This window comes from Lithobates pipiens, unplaced genomic scaffold, assembly GCF_037356315.1.
Source record: "Lithobates pipiens isolate NorthernLeopardFrog02 unplaced genomic scaffold, aLitPip1_a1.2 Scaffold_1, whole genome shotgun sequence".
Taxonomy (NCBI): domain Eukaryota; kingdom Metazoa; phylum Chordata; class Amphibia; order Anura; family Ranidae; genus Lithobates; species Lithobates pipiens.
Window position 1 is genome coordinate 236,292,511 of NW_027507685.1, and position 14,698 is coordinate 236,307,208.

Genomic DNA, 14,698 nt, shown 5'->3' on the forward strand with positions numbered 1-14,698 from the left:
AACCCACTTTCAGATGCCATTGTGACGAGATAATTGATGTTATTTACTCTACCTGTCGGTGTTCATAATCTTATGGCTGATGGATGTATGGTCTGGGCCTGTTATCCAAGGGGTTCCACAGAATACACTAACTAAGCATTGTACTTATTTTTGCCACTTTCTGTTACTCCTATATCTCTTTCTTCTCAGGACTTCCTCTCGGATATGGCTATGACAGAGGTTGATCGCTTCCTTGATAGAGAGCACCTTATTCTCCGTGAGAACACACTTGCAACTAAAGCCATAGAGGAGTATCTGAAACTGATAGGACAGAGATACCTCAAGGAAGCCATTGGTAATGTATCCACTGTGCGCTGCTTGTTTAGAGGAGCCTAGACACACTGCCCATTTTGGTGGCCAGCTAGACCTCCTGTGATAAATTTGTTGCAAACTGCAGTGTCCTAAAGAATCTTACTCCAACATTTTATATTCTTGATATGTGTATGTTGTTCAAACTGACCACGCTATGCATTAGAGCACATCCATCTCTGTGTGGTCAGTTTTCTGGCTGTACTGGGAGAACAGCCTGCCTGTCCTCCAATCATCAGACTTGTGCTGCCCCCCCCCCTTTTACACACACAGATATTTTCTGGAAACATCAGTGTACTGCGTTTTTTTCACCCCCCACCCCCTTTCTAAGCCTCTTCTGCAACCGCGAACAGAGGTCATGTATTATTTTATAATAAAAAAAAGAAAAATAATAATTTATAGCTATGGTTGCCTTAAATTTCTATTTTTAACAGAATGGGTTGCTTTACAAGGTTCACATATACTTTTATAACAAAAGAAAATTACTTAAACCAATAAAAAGGGAGAAGGAATAAAGAGATTTTTAGTAAAAATCAGCCCATATTACACAAATTAACACTTGTTAGGCACTCACTTAACCCCTTGATTACCCCGAGCTTTTAACTCTTCCAGCCAGTGTCATTAGTACAGTGACCAGTGGCGTTGCTAGGGAGGGGAGGGGGGGCGGAGAGGAGAGGAGGAGAGGGGTGACACCAGGGCCGGTGCTACCATAAGTATGCACTGCATGTCTGTGTGGGATCAGAGGAGGTAGGAGCCATGGCACTTTTTATCTCCTATCGCAGATGCAGGCGGCCAGTGCCCGATCTCTGCTCTGCCTCGAAATTAATTACCAAGGGCAGATAGCGGGACTCTGCCTGACTTGTCACTAGGAGAGCCATCTTGCTCGGGAGTCGGTTGCAGGTGCTCAGTGTCCGGTCGGTCCTGTCCATTCTCCCAGACCCTCCCTCACTCCACCAGCTGTCCAATGCCACACTCCGCCTCCCATTTGTGTCCGCCTAACCCCGCCCACAATCCCACCCTTCATGCAATGCCTGCAATGAGCCGTGAACAGGGTTTTGTGGGAATCTAGGTGGGAGATATGAACCAATAGCTGCTATAGCTGCATAAGCCAACTAAAGGAGATCCAGCCTGAGAGGAGGGAGGCATAATTGGTAAGTGAAACTTTTGCACACAGAACAAAACCCGTCTCCCCCCCACCACCTTTTGCACTGCCACTCCCCCCTTCTGCCTCCCTCTCTCCACCCCCTTTCCCCCCTCTCTCCACCCCCTCTCTCTACCCCTCTATCTCCCCCCCCTTCTCTCTCTCCCCCTCTCTCTCCCTCCCTTCTCTCTCTCCCCCCTCTCTTTCTTCCCCCTCTCTCCCCCCTCTCTCTCTTTCTCTCTCCCCTTCTCTCTCTCTCTTTCTCTACCCCTCTCTCCCCCCTCTCTCCCTCCTCTCTCTCCCTCTCTCTCCCCCCTCTCTCTCCCCCCTCTCTCCCCCTCCTCTCTCTCCCCCCTCTCTCCCTCCCCTCTCTCCCTCACCCCCACCCTCTCGCTCTTTCTCCCTACCTCTCTATCTCCCTCCTCTCTCTCCCCTCTCTCATTAAGCGTATATTGATTGGTTTTACACAATATTTATAGTGTCTACAAAATAGGGGATAGTTTTGTGGCATTTTTATTATTAATTTTTTTTGATTAGTAATGGCGGCAATCTGCGTTTTTTATTGTGACTGCGACATTATGACGGACACATCGGACACTTTTGACACTATTTTGGGACCATTGTCATTTATACAGCAATCAGTGCTATACAAATGCACTGTTACTGTGTAAATGACACTGGCAGGGAAGGGGGTTAAACCCTAGGGGGCGATCAAGGGGTTAAGCGTGTCCTAGGGAGTGATTCTAACTGTGATGGGGATGGGCTACCACTCACATGACAGGGATCACTGCTCCTGATGACAGGGGGCAGTAGATGCCTGTCATGTCACTAGGCAGAACGGGGAAAATGCCTTGTTTGCGGCTTAGTGACACCATCGCCAGGACACCGGCAGACATTAAGTTTGCGAGTCCCACGGTCATGCTGTACGCGGTAGGGGCGCGTGTCTGCTAACCCCGCCAATTAAAGGGGGCATACAGGTACGCTTTTTTGCCCTCCGCTGCCATTGTGCCGATGTATATCAGCGTGCAGCGGTTGGCAAGCACATTTTTTACATACTGGGGCATGATATGATCCTCAGAAACTTCTTTGCACAAGTCCAAGAAAACCATGGGAAGATTTGCTCCATTGCCTGTAGACAGCAAGTAGAGTTTGAATTTTTAATCAGGTCCTCTCCTATTTAATATTTGCACAATAGGGTCATATGATAAAGTATTTTGGTGGGAAATTTTCTTGGTAGATAATAGTAGTTTAGCTAAAAAGCCCAGCGGTCATGCTTAACCAGAAAGAGAGATCAAAAGTGTAGATCCAACCCATTCAACCTAAAGCAGAGAGAGCGATTTTTGGGGGGGTTGATTTAGAATCTGTATGTATGTTGTCTGTTGGTTTTTCTAATTCCTCCTTCTCTCGCTATCCTGCACTGATCACATGTTCTTGTTATATCTCTCCCCCTTAGGTGAGTTTATTCGGGCTCTGTACGAGTCAGAGGAGGACTGCGAGGTTGACCCCATGCGTTGTCCGCCTTCTGCCCTGCCCGATCACCAGGCCAATCTCAGGATGTGCTGCGAACTTGCGCTTTGCAAAGTCTTCAACTCCCATTGGTCAGTGTCTGGTCATGTGATGTCATTGCCAGGAAAAGAATGAGACATTATATGTTAGTCATTCTCCATTACATATTACTTATCTCTTCACCCTTTCCCCTCCCTTCCATTTCCTTTCCACCCCTCTGTGTTCCCATTCTGACTATATTCTTGTTGTCACCTCCAGAACTATTCTTCTCCTCTCATTGGTCCTTGATTGCCTTCTCCCTCTGTTTTTTGTCTGTTTGAAGTGTAACTGTCAGCCACGAAGCAGCCATTTTTGTGAAGAGGAGCAACATTCTTGATAGTGAGCCTAATGTGTAACTCCAGGATGTGGAAAAGTTATGCCGCGTAAACACGACCGGACTTTTCGAGGGACTAGGTCCGACGGTCTTTCCGACGGACATTTTCGGCGGAGTTCTGACGGACTTTCCGAATGAACGGACTTGGCCACACACAATCACACCAAAGTCCGACGGATTCGAACGTGATGACTTACGACCGGACTAGAATAAGGAAGTTCATAGCCAGTAGCCAATAGCTGCCCTTGCGTCGTTTTTTTGTCCGTCGGACTAGCATACACACGAGCGGATTTCTCGGTAGGAACTGGGTCCGGTGGAGTTCCGCCAGAAAAATTTGAAACATGTTCCATTTCTAAAGTCTGTTGGATTTTTGCAAATCAAAAGTCCGCTGCAGCCCACACACGATCGAATGGTCCGCCGGAATCGTTGCGTCGGAACCTTTGATGGCGAAAAGTCTGGTCGTGTGTACGCGGCATTAGAAACTCCATTCGATTTCTGCTGCTGGGATATGTAGGAAAACAAGAGCACCACACCAAAGGGTTTGTAGGTAAAAGATATTTACTTTGTCATTGAAGTTCATGGTGACAAGCCAATAGGGCAGATTTACTAAAACTGGTGCACACAGAATGTGGCGCAGCTGTGCATAGTAACCAATCAGCCTCCAGGTTTGAGCCCTCGTTCACACTGAACATGGCATTGAAATCGTGCGAGTTCATCTGAAAGCCGCATTTAAGTCAGACTTCGGATTTGACTTGATAGACATTTGTGCGGGTTCATGCACAGATGTCTATTGAGATCCTCCCCGAAGTCGCCAAACGTAGCGCAGGAACCACTTTTGGAAATCGGTGCGGTGCCGTAAAGACAGTGCCGTTGCCGGCAAAAGGCTTCGCTTTGACATGCGATTTGACCTGTCCAATCGCATGTCAAATCGCGCTGATGTGAAAGGGGGCTTGATTGAACAAGCTGAAGGTAAAAGCTGATTGGTTACTAGATTATGTGTGCACTAGTTTTAGTAAATCTCTCTCAGCCCACGTTCACATCAGGCCGTTTTGACACGCGTGTTGACGTGTCAAATCAGCGCCTATTGGCGAAAACAGCACTGGCCGAATTGGTGCGACGCCAAAGTTGCGGCATCGCACCGATTCCCAAAAGTAGTTCCTGCACTACTTTTGGTGACTTTGGGGGCTATTTCAATAGACATCTGTTCAGGAACCAGATGTCTCTGAAGTCGCTCCTGAAGTCGGACTAACACACGGGTTTCAAATCGTGCCAGTTCAGCTGAATTCACGCGATTTTTAAACCCACATCAGTTTTAACCTAGGCTCAGTGTGTTTCAGGGACTATATGATGTTTCGTCCGGGCTTAGTTTGGGATGGAAAATGTGGACTCAACTGAATTAGTTGTGATTTTGTGTTAAGATCAGGCTTCCAAAGCTAGTAGGTAAAGCAGAACTTTACCCATAATATCTTGATATAAAATAATGCTCTTTAGCAAGGAACGTACATTACAGCATATGCTACCACAATTAGTGTGTGCTGTAAATTGCCTCTGGTACTGCTCCTGTTTCTTCTCGCTGAAGGCTGCCATTTTGCTGAAGCCCAGAGCCCCTGAACAGCAATAAATCATAAAGCGGAACTAAGCCCACCGGTTTAACGGTTTCAAAATACAGTTTTCACACAGGCGCCACCGCTAAGCAGAATCTGCTTGCTAATGCAGGGGGGATCTCTCCGCTGATCTCCGCTGAGCAGGTGGATGCCGGGTCCGTGTCCGCTCCTCTATGCAGATGGGACACGGACACAGTCCCGCTCTTGGATGGAAACAGACCACCTGTCTCTTTCCATCCGATGTCCTCCAATCCGCCAGACGAATGGGGAATAGGAGCACCATCCGTCTGGTTTGGCAGACAGGATCAGATCCGACGGCAGTAAGTGTCAGCGGACATGTGTCTGCTGACTTCCGTCGCTCCATAGAAGAGACTGGAGGGTCCAATCAGGTCCGCCTGAAAAACTGACAACAAAAATAAATAATAATTGTAAAAAGAAATAGATAATAAAACAATTTTTTTTTAAATGCCCCGTGCTCACATAGAAAGGCAAACTCATACATCGGTCCTACACGCATATGTAAACAGCGATTGCACCACACATGTGAAGTATCACTCTGAACATCAGACAGATTGAGAGCAATAATTCTATCAGCTGACCTCCTGTAAATCTAAAGTGGTAACCTTTAAAGCCTTTTAAAGCGTCGCCCATGGATAATAATGTACGTAGGTTGTTGCCGTTGCACAGGCGTGCGCTATTTAGTGTGTGACACGCTTGGTATCTATTTACTTGGCGTAACATTATCTTTTATTTTTTAACAAACATTTGGGTATTATATTGTGTTTTTGTGCATTACAATTCATGACATAAAAAAATTACAACACCTACCATTTTATTCTCTAGGGCCTCTGCTTGAAAAAAATATCAAATGTTTGAGGGTTCTAAGTAATTTTTTTTGCAAATATACTGATTTTCACACAAATCAAATCAAAGTGTTGGAAAAGGCCTGGTCTTTAAGTGGTTAGCGACTCTTGCTATGTTTAAAAAAAAAAATTAAAAAAGGCATCTATGCAAAGAAAAATCAAAGTGGTTCTAAAGTCAGCGTTTTTTCTTTATCCTAATGCATTCTATGCATTAAGATAAAAAAAACCTTCTGTGTGCAGCAGCCTCCCTCATGAGCCCATCTTGATCCAGCAATGTTGCACTAGAGTCTCGGCTGTCCCATCTCATTGACTGAGACAGCAGCGGAGCGGCATTGGCTCCCGCTGCTGTCAAAGTCAGTGAGCCAATGAGGAAAGAGGGGGGCAGGGCTGAGCCGCAGCTCCATGTCTGAATGGACACACAGAGCAGCGGCTCGGGCTCAGGTGCCCTCATAGGGACCCGAGAAGAGGAGGATCAGGGCTGCTCTGTGCAAAACCACTTCGCAGAGTAGGTAAGTATAACATGTTTGTTATTTTTAAATGAAAAAACAAAACAAAACTTTAACCACTTCACGCAAAACAACGTACCCGTACCTCAGTACTTTGACGTTAAATTCTGTTGTTATGGCTGCAGCTAGCTGCCATAACCCCGGTATTTTCGGGAACGCCGTGTGTTTTCTCTTTAAGATAAAAGTGGTCTCCGTGGTGGATTCGCCACGAGATCGCTTTTTATCGGTGGCGAGAGAAGTGCCCACCCCCCTCCCGCCATGCTCCGGTCATCTCCGCTGCTTACCAGACCTGCCAGTAGCGGCGGAGACGATCGCATCCTTTCTCGTGGATGCCTGGCTGCTGAGTGAGGGGAAGCTGGCCCCCCGCTCAGCTCCATAGCATGGGAGTAACTCAAAACTGGTAACCTGTAGACATTTTTAAACGTCGCCTATGGAGATTTTTAAGGGTAAAAGTTTGTCGCCATTCCACAAGGGGCTGCAATTTTGAAGCGTGACATGTTGGGTATCAATTTACTCGGCGTGACATTATCGTTCAAAATATGAAGAAATATTGGGCTAACTTTACTGTTGTCTTATTTTTTTATTTAAAAAAGTGTATTTTTTCCAAAAAAAGTGTGCTTGTAAGACCGCTGTGACGGAAAGTATTGCAACGACCGCCATTTTATTCTCTAGGGTATTAGAAAAAAATATATTTAATATTGGGAGTTCTAAGTAATTTTCTAGCAAAAAAAAAAGATGTTAACTAGTAAACAACAAGTTTAAAAAAGAGGCTCAGTCCTTAAGTGGTTAATACTTACTTGTCCTGCCACCCGCACCACCAAACACCACTGCCTTTAAGATTCAGGTTTGCTGAAAAATGTTAAGCATTCAACGCTGCTGGGAGCATCAAGGGTTGTTCCCAGTGGTAGACACAAATGGTATACTCTACCTGCGTGTGCTGCCCCCCCCCCCTCCCCCACTGTACTTTTGACAAAGGTGGTTTTCTCCAACCGTGTCCTGTAATAACGTAGGGGTCTGCGGAAGGAACGACAGAGTGCAGCTGGACACAAGGCATCCAACCCTCCTATTAGTGTGCCAGATGGAGAAGTTCTATCAGCAAGCTTAGATCTTCAACACAACAGGGTATTGCAGCGTGTTGGCAGCCAGATAGGTAAGTGTTTATTTCTTTTTTTTTTTTCAGGTATGCCCCCCCCTTCTTTTTTTAAGAGAAACACATTTATTACAATAATTAATAGTAATAAGTAATTAAGTAACACTTAATAAACACATAAACAATGACACAAATGTAAAATATTTCATAAGTAAGCCAGACCAATTATAGTAACTGAAGTGTAAAGCCGCGTACACACGGGCGGACTGTCTGTCCAACTTAGTCCGCTGAAACACATTTCAGCGGACAGTCTGCTCGTGTGTGGGCTTCAGCGGACTTTTTCAGCGGACAGTCTGGCGGACTAAGTCTTTCGGAATTTCCGTAATATTGTCCGTCCAACTTTGGTTTCAGCGGACAGTCCGCTCGTGAGTAGGCAAGTTGGACACGTCATCGCGCAAGCTTTCAACGGACTGTCTGTTCACCGTGTGTGGTCAAGTCCGTTCATTCAAAAGTAGGACGGACTGTCCGTCGGATTGTCTGACGGACTTAGTTGGCCAGACAGTCCGCCCATGTGTACGCGGCTTAAGTATTCAGATTCTTGCAGAAACCCAACCTTAGTTCTCATTACAATATCCAAGACAGATGAAATTACTTTTTAATATGATATGGTGGACAGAAACTAAATGATAAAATATTGATAATGATAACCGTCAATCAGCTTAATGTAGACAGGCTAGTATAACCTTACATTTGATATGTAGTAGAATTACCGTAATAGACTTGACTTCATCTCTCAGCGATTCCATAATTGGTTGGACAACAAAAATGGCCACTTCTTTAGCGACAGGAGCACTTTAAGCATCTACTATATTGCTCATCTAACTGTTTGCTTCCATCCCTCTCAGTGTATTCCCCCGGGAGCTGAAGGAGGTCTTTGCATCATGGAGGATGCGCTGTGCAGAGCGCGGTCGTGAAGACATAGCAGATCGACTCATCAGTGCCTCTCTCTTCCTCCGCTTCCTGTGTCCGGCCGTCATGTCCCCCAGCCTCTTCGGCCTGATGCAGGAATACCCTGATGAGCAAACCTCCAGGACCCTCACACTCATCGCTAAGGTCATCCAGAACCTGGCCAACTTCAACTTCAAGTGAGAGTAGGGGAAGCGGGGGGAGTGGCACAGGGACAGAGAGGGGGAAGTGGGACTGTCCTATCACAGGGTGGGGATTTTGACCCTTTTGTATGCAGATTGCCTGAAAGTAAGAACAGTCTTGTTGCCCATAGAAACTAAACTGACTTCATTTATAGGTGAATGCCACCCAAAACTGTTAACGCCTCACCCACTGTCCTCTTAAATGTCTGAGTAACTCAAGTGGGGATATTTCCTCTACAACAGGGGTCTCCAAACTTTATTGTCCTTCAGATTTTAGGGGGGGCCAGACTGTGGCCACTGGGAGTAGAAATTTTCCTGGCGTCAGTGGTAGTAAACAATGCATCTTTAGTACTAGGGGATGAATGGCACCCTGTCATTGGTGTCAGGGGGAGGAATAGTGCTTGTCATTGGTGTCAGGGGGAGGAATAGTGCCTGTCATTGGTGTCAGGGGGAGGAATAGGGCCTGTCATTGGTGTCAGGGGGAGGAATAGTGCCTGTCATTGGTGTCAGGGGGAGGAATAGTGCCTGTCATTGGTGTCAGGGGGAGGAATAGTGCCTGTCATTGGTGTCAGGGGGAGGAATAGGGCCTGTCATTGGTGTCAGGGGGAGGAATAGTGCCTGTCATTGGTGTCAGGGGGAGGAATAGTGCCTGTCATTGGTGTCAGGGGGAGGAATAGTGCCTGTCATTGGTGTCAGGGGGAGGAATAGTGCCTGTCATTGGTGTCAGGGGGAGGAATAGTGCCTGTCATTGGTGTCAGGGGGAGGAATAGTGCCTGTCATTGGTGTCAGGGGGAGGAATAGGGTCTGTCATTGGTGTCAGGGGGAGGAATAGGGCTTGTCATTGGTATCAGGGGGAGGAATAGTGCCTGTCATTGGTGTCAGGGGGAGGAATAGTGCCTGTCATTGGTGTCAGGGGGAGGAATAGGGTCTGTCATTGGTGTCAGGGGGGGGAATAGGGCTTGTCATTGCTATCAGGGGGAGGAATAGTGCCTGTCATTGGTATCAGGGGGAGGAATAGTGCCTGTCATTGGTGTCAGGGGGAGGAATAGTGTCTGTCATTGGTGTCAGGGGGAGGAATAGGGCCTGTCATTGGTGTCAGGGGGAGGAATAGTGCCTGTCGTTGGTATCAGGGGGATGAATAGTGTGTCATCATTGGTATAAGTGGGAACAATAGTGTCCCATCATTGGTATCAGTGGGAGCAATAGTGCCCCATCATTGGTATCAGTGGGAGGACTAGTGCCTGTTGTTGGTATCAGGGGGAGGAATAGTGCTCCATCCTTAGTATTACTGGAAGGAATAGTGCCTGTCCTTGGTATCAGGGGGAGGAATAGTGCCCTATCATTGGTATCAGTGGAAGGAATAGCTTCTGTCGTTGGTGTCAGGAGGAGAAATAGTGCCTCATCATTGGTATCAGTGGGAGGAAAAGTGCCCCATCCTTGGTATCGGGGGGGGGGGGGGGAATAGTGCCTCATTGTTGGTGTCAGTGGAAGGAATAGTGCCCCGTCGTTGGTATCTGTGGGAGGAATAGTGGCCCATCATTGGCATCAATGGGAGAACAAGTGCCCCATTGTTGATGTCAGTAGCAGAAATTGCACCCTATTGGTGTCCGTGGGAAGAACAGTGTCCAAAGGGCTGGCAAAAGGCAAGCAAAGGGCCACATCTGGCCCATGGGCCGCAGTTTGGAGACCACTGCTCTACAACATTCTTGCCCTCTCACAAGGCCGTAATAAAAATGCTCTATGCTTGCAGCTCCCTAATTATCTATTCAGTGTAGAGACTTCATCATGGAGGGGGCTGACAGTATAACTTGTCAATGAAATGACAATGACACCTAGGTAATCTGCTGGAAATCTGGCTCATCTTGCCAGCATGTAGCACTGCATATTTAAAACCTGGCATGAGAAAGATGAGCGTTCAAAGCTGGTTCCTATGTACAGCACTTTCCATACATGCAGCAAGTAAACTACAAACATTAACATCGCAGGAGCTCCTGACAGGCATGTTTGGTTCATGCCTAAGATGATCTGCAGGCAATGTCATTTACTAAAAACACGTCATGTGAATGAGATCAGTTTTAGGGAAATATGGTACTGAGAGAAATATATAGCTTTCTGTTGAAGAACTCCTTCTGAAAAATGCTGGTTGCTTGACTGTTATGTTGATTCAGCAGCTTCAATACTTTCAAAGCCAATGACCTGAATCAGGAGCTTTCACAGGAAAACTCAGCAGGGTAGCTAATTTTTCTCAGGAGGAGGACATCAATGGGAGACTCTTAGTAAAGCTGGCTATAGATGGTTTAAATCTCAGTTGATTCCCACTAAGGTTGGCCAGAGATGGAGCAATGTTCTTTCCTACAATCACGGGTTTCAGTAAAAGAAAATTGCTTAATTTCCCCATCAACACAGACAGTGTTGATAGGGGAATCCCTCGCAGCCATTGTGTTCTCCCGGCAGGGAGATGGGAAAGTCGTTCCCCGTCGGGAGAACATAGTGATTATTGCTAGCGGCTATAACAGTCACTAGCAATAATTACATCTAAAATCTGGCAAGCTGGGTGTACCCAAGTTGATCAATCAATCAACTTGGGTACATTCAGTCTGCCCAAACATGACTCCAATATTGGCCCATTCCTGTTGAACCAGCCAAGATTCAATCTATGGCTGGCTTAAGTCAGCCAAAATTCTGCAAGCACCAACTGGCTTGACAAAAGTTGATTTAAAAATCAACAAAGTTGGGCGTAAAGTTATTAGCCGAGCAATGATAGCATCCTTTCAGTTGCATTCCCTGTTCGGCAAGACTAATATATTTACAATGCTATAGCTGCCTGAACAGAATAGTCAACAGTGAAGATTCTTCTATCTACACTGTTTAGTATGGATGAAGGAATCAACTGATTTTCCCTGGTTCAACCTGCAGACTGAACAAGAGAAAAATCAAACGATCTGTGGCTAGTCTAAAAGGTAATAATCTGAATGTGTGTTAATGTTTCAAAGCGATACTGTCAGTCACTTAAAAAAATGGAGCTTAGCATTTCCTGCAGTAGAACAGGTATTATAGTCTCCTTCCTAATGGCCCATGCCTCCTGCCATTGCTGCATTAGAGTGCTGCAGCCTTTGTTAGATTCTTCAACATTCTAACCTTCATCTATTATATAAAAAGTGCAGCACAATCAAAAATTATTACTCCTGATTCCTCTATGTATATCCTTATATCACTAAAGGAATCTTCATCAGGAGCAAGAAGGTCCTGATTCATCTATATAGATCTTTATATCACTAAAGGGATCACCAGCAGTAGGAAGGTGGTCCAGATTCCCCTATATAGATTTTTGTATCACTAGAGGGGTCTTCAGCAGGAGGAAGGAGATCCTGATTCCTATATATAGATCTTTATTACTATAGGGTCCTCCAGCAGGAGGAAGGAGGTCCTGGTTCCCCTATATAGATCATTATATCACTAGAGGGATCTCCAACAGGAGGTAGGAGGTCCCGATGCCTCCATATAGATCTTTATATGACTAGAGGGATCTTCAGCAGGAGGAAGGAGGTCCTGATTCCTATATATAGATCTTTATTACTATAGGGTCCTCCAGCAGGAGGAAGGAGATCCTGATTCCTATATATAGATCTTTATTACTATAGGGTCCTCCAACAGGAGGAAGGAGGTCCTGGTTCCCCTATATAGATCTTTATATCACTAGAGGGATCTCCAGCAGGAGAAAGGAGGTCCTGATTTATCTATGTAGATCTTTATATCACTAGAGGGATCACCAGCAGGAGGAAGGTGGTCCTAATTCCTATATATAGATCTTTATATCACTAGAGGGATCTCCAACAGGAGGTAGGTGGTCCTAATTCCTCTATATAGATCTTTATATCACTAGAGGGATCTCCAGCAGGAGAAAGAAGGTCCTGATTCATCTATGTAGGTCTTTATATCACTAGAGGGATCTCCAACAGGAGGTAGGAGGTCCTAATTCCTCTATATAGATCTTTATATCACTAGAGGGATCACCAGCAGGAGGAAAGAGGTCCTGATTCCTCCATATAGATCAGATCTTTATATGACTAGAGGGATCTTCAGCAGGAGGAAGAGGGTCCTGATTCCTATATATAGATCTTTATTACTAGAGGGATCTCCAGCAGGAGGAAAGAGGTCCTGATTCCTCTATATAGATCTTTATATCACTAGGGGGATCCAACAAAAATAGGCAAACATATGTATATCAATATTATTCATGAAATACTATAAATGTGCCATAAAGTGCTTAAAGTGGTAGTAAAGTCAGGTTTTTTATCCTAATGCATTGTATGCATTAAGATAAAAAGCCTTCTGTGTGCAGCAGCCTTCCTCAGCCCCCCTAATACTTACCTGAGCCCCATCTCTGTCCAGCGGTGTCCACGAGTGTCTCGGCCGTCTGAGACTCTCCCTCCTGATTAGCTGAGACACAGCAGTGGTGCCATTGGCTTCCACTGCTGTCATTTAAAGTCAGCCACCCAATCAGGAGAGAGAGAAGAGGCGGAGCTGGGCCACGGCTCTGTTTCTGAATGGACACAGGGAGCTGTGGCTTGGCTCGGGTGCCCCCATAGCCAAGCTTTTTGCTATGGGGCACTCAACAGGAGGGAGGGGCCAGGATAAAACTAAAACATGTGCATTAATGTTAATCAAGTCCCAAATGACATGCATTAGAGTGGTTGTAAACCTCAGACATAAAATATGAACAAAGCATATCCCTGTTTAGTGTGTACTTGTCTCTATCCAGAGCACTAAGTGTCATTCCTCTCGGCTGCCTCACTCCTCTGCTATCAGCATAAGTCACTACTTTGCTTTGAAAAAAAGTTTGTGCACTGCATAAATTCTTTGTCAATTCCACCTCTGTGGGCTCTGTCACCAGCCACACCACCAGCTCACCTTTGAACGTTGATCTATAATTATAAATAGGACAAAATGTGCCCTTAATTGGGGCTTCAGGTCTCCTTAGGACGCTCCAGATGTATCAACGGATCTCTTCTAGATAAATAAACCTCCATAACTCCTCATTATTCCATAATGCTAAGAAGAAAAAAAGAGCCATCATTGTGTAGTATATTTAAACACCATACACTTTCATGTCCATGATTAAGTCACAAGGGGCGTGATGAAATGCGTAGAGAGTGGAGCTATGTGACATCATCACGTTTAACCGGAACCTAGAAGTGAGATTCTTTTCTATGTGGAGATGATACCAAAGTTATGTCTTAAGGGGGCAGTGTACTTTTAAAGTGGCAAATCATTTCCAGGAGGAGGAAAATTGTGCATTGTATTTGTGAGTGCATTTCCTTTGTTTGTTTTTTAAATGCTTTATGGTCAATAAAGGGTATAGTGTTTAAATATACTACACGATGATGGCTTTTTGTTTCTTCTGAGCAGTATGGAATAATTAGGAAACGTGATGACGTCACGTAGCTCCACTCTCTACGCATTTCATCACGCCCCGCGTGACTTAATCCTGGAATGAAAGTTTCATTGAATATTAAAGCATGTTACAATTTATTGCATGTTATTTAGGACTTGATGAACATTTAATGCACATGTTTTAGTGTTAAGCACATTATTAACTTTATACAGTGGGGAAAATAATTGTTTGATCCCCTGCAGATTTTGTAAGTTTGCCCACTTACAAGGAAATGAAGGGTCTATCATTTTTATCCTATGTGTATTTTAAATGATAGAGACAGAATATCAACCAAAAATCCAGAAAAAAACATAAAACAAATGGTATTAATTAAGTTGCAGTTCAGTGAGTAAAAATAAATATTTGATCCCCAAGAAAAACTTGACTTCTTGTAGATGGTGACCAGGTTTGCACACATCTCAGGAGAGATTTTGGTCCACTCTTAATTACAGATCTTCTCTAAATCCAGTTTCTTGGCTGTCGCTTCACAAATCAAAGTTTTAGCTCCCTCCATAAATTTTCTATAGGATTAAGGTCTGGAGTCTGCCTAGACCACCCGGTGACCTTAATGTGATTCTTTTTGAGTATAAAAAGGGGAAAATTTGGGAGAGGGGGGCATTGGGACTTTATATGACACACATCCTACCCGATCAGTGTGTTTCATATAAAGTCCCAATGCCCCCCT

General features: G+C 45.1%; 1 protein-coding gene across 15 annotated transcripts in view; it reads left to right on the forward strand.

The window, feature by feature from the left end:
• Positions 1-14,698, forward strand: part of SYNGAP1 (synaptic Ras GTPase activating protein 1) — a 562,775-nt gene that overhangs the window by 420,398 nt on the left and 127,679 nt on the right. For all 15 annotated transcript variants that reach the window (XM_077484719.1, XM_077484711.1, XM_077484717.1 and 12 more), the window contains 3 exons: positions 190-334; positions 2,943-3,087; positions 8,337-8,576. In XM_077484719.1, the coding sequence (XP_077340845.1) occupies positions 190-334; positions 2,943-3,087; positions 8,337-8,576 (530 nt within the window). The remainder of the gene's footprint in view (positions 1-189; positions 335-2,942; positions 3,088-8,336; positions 8,577-14,698) is intronic.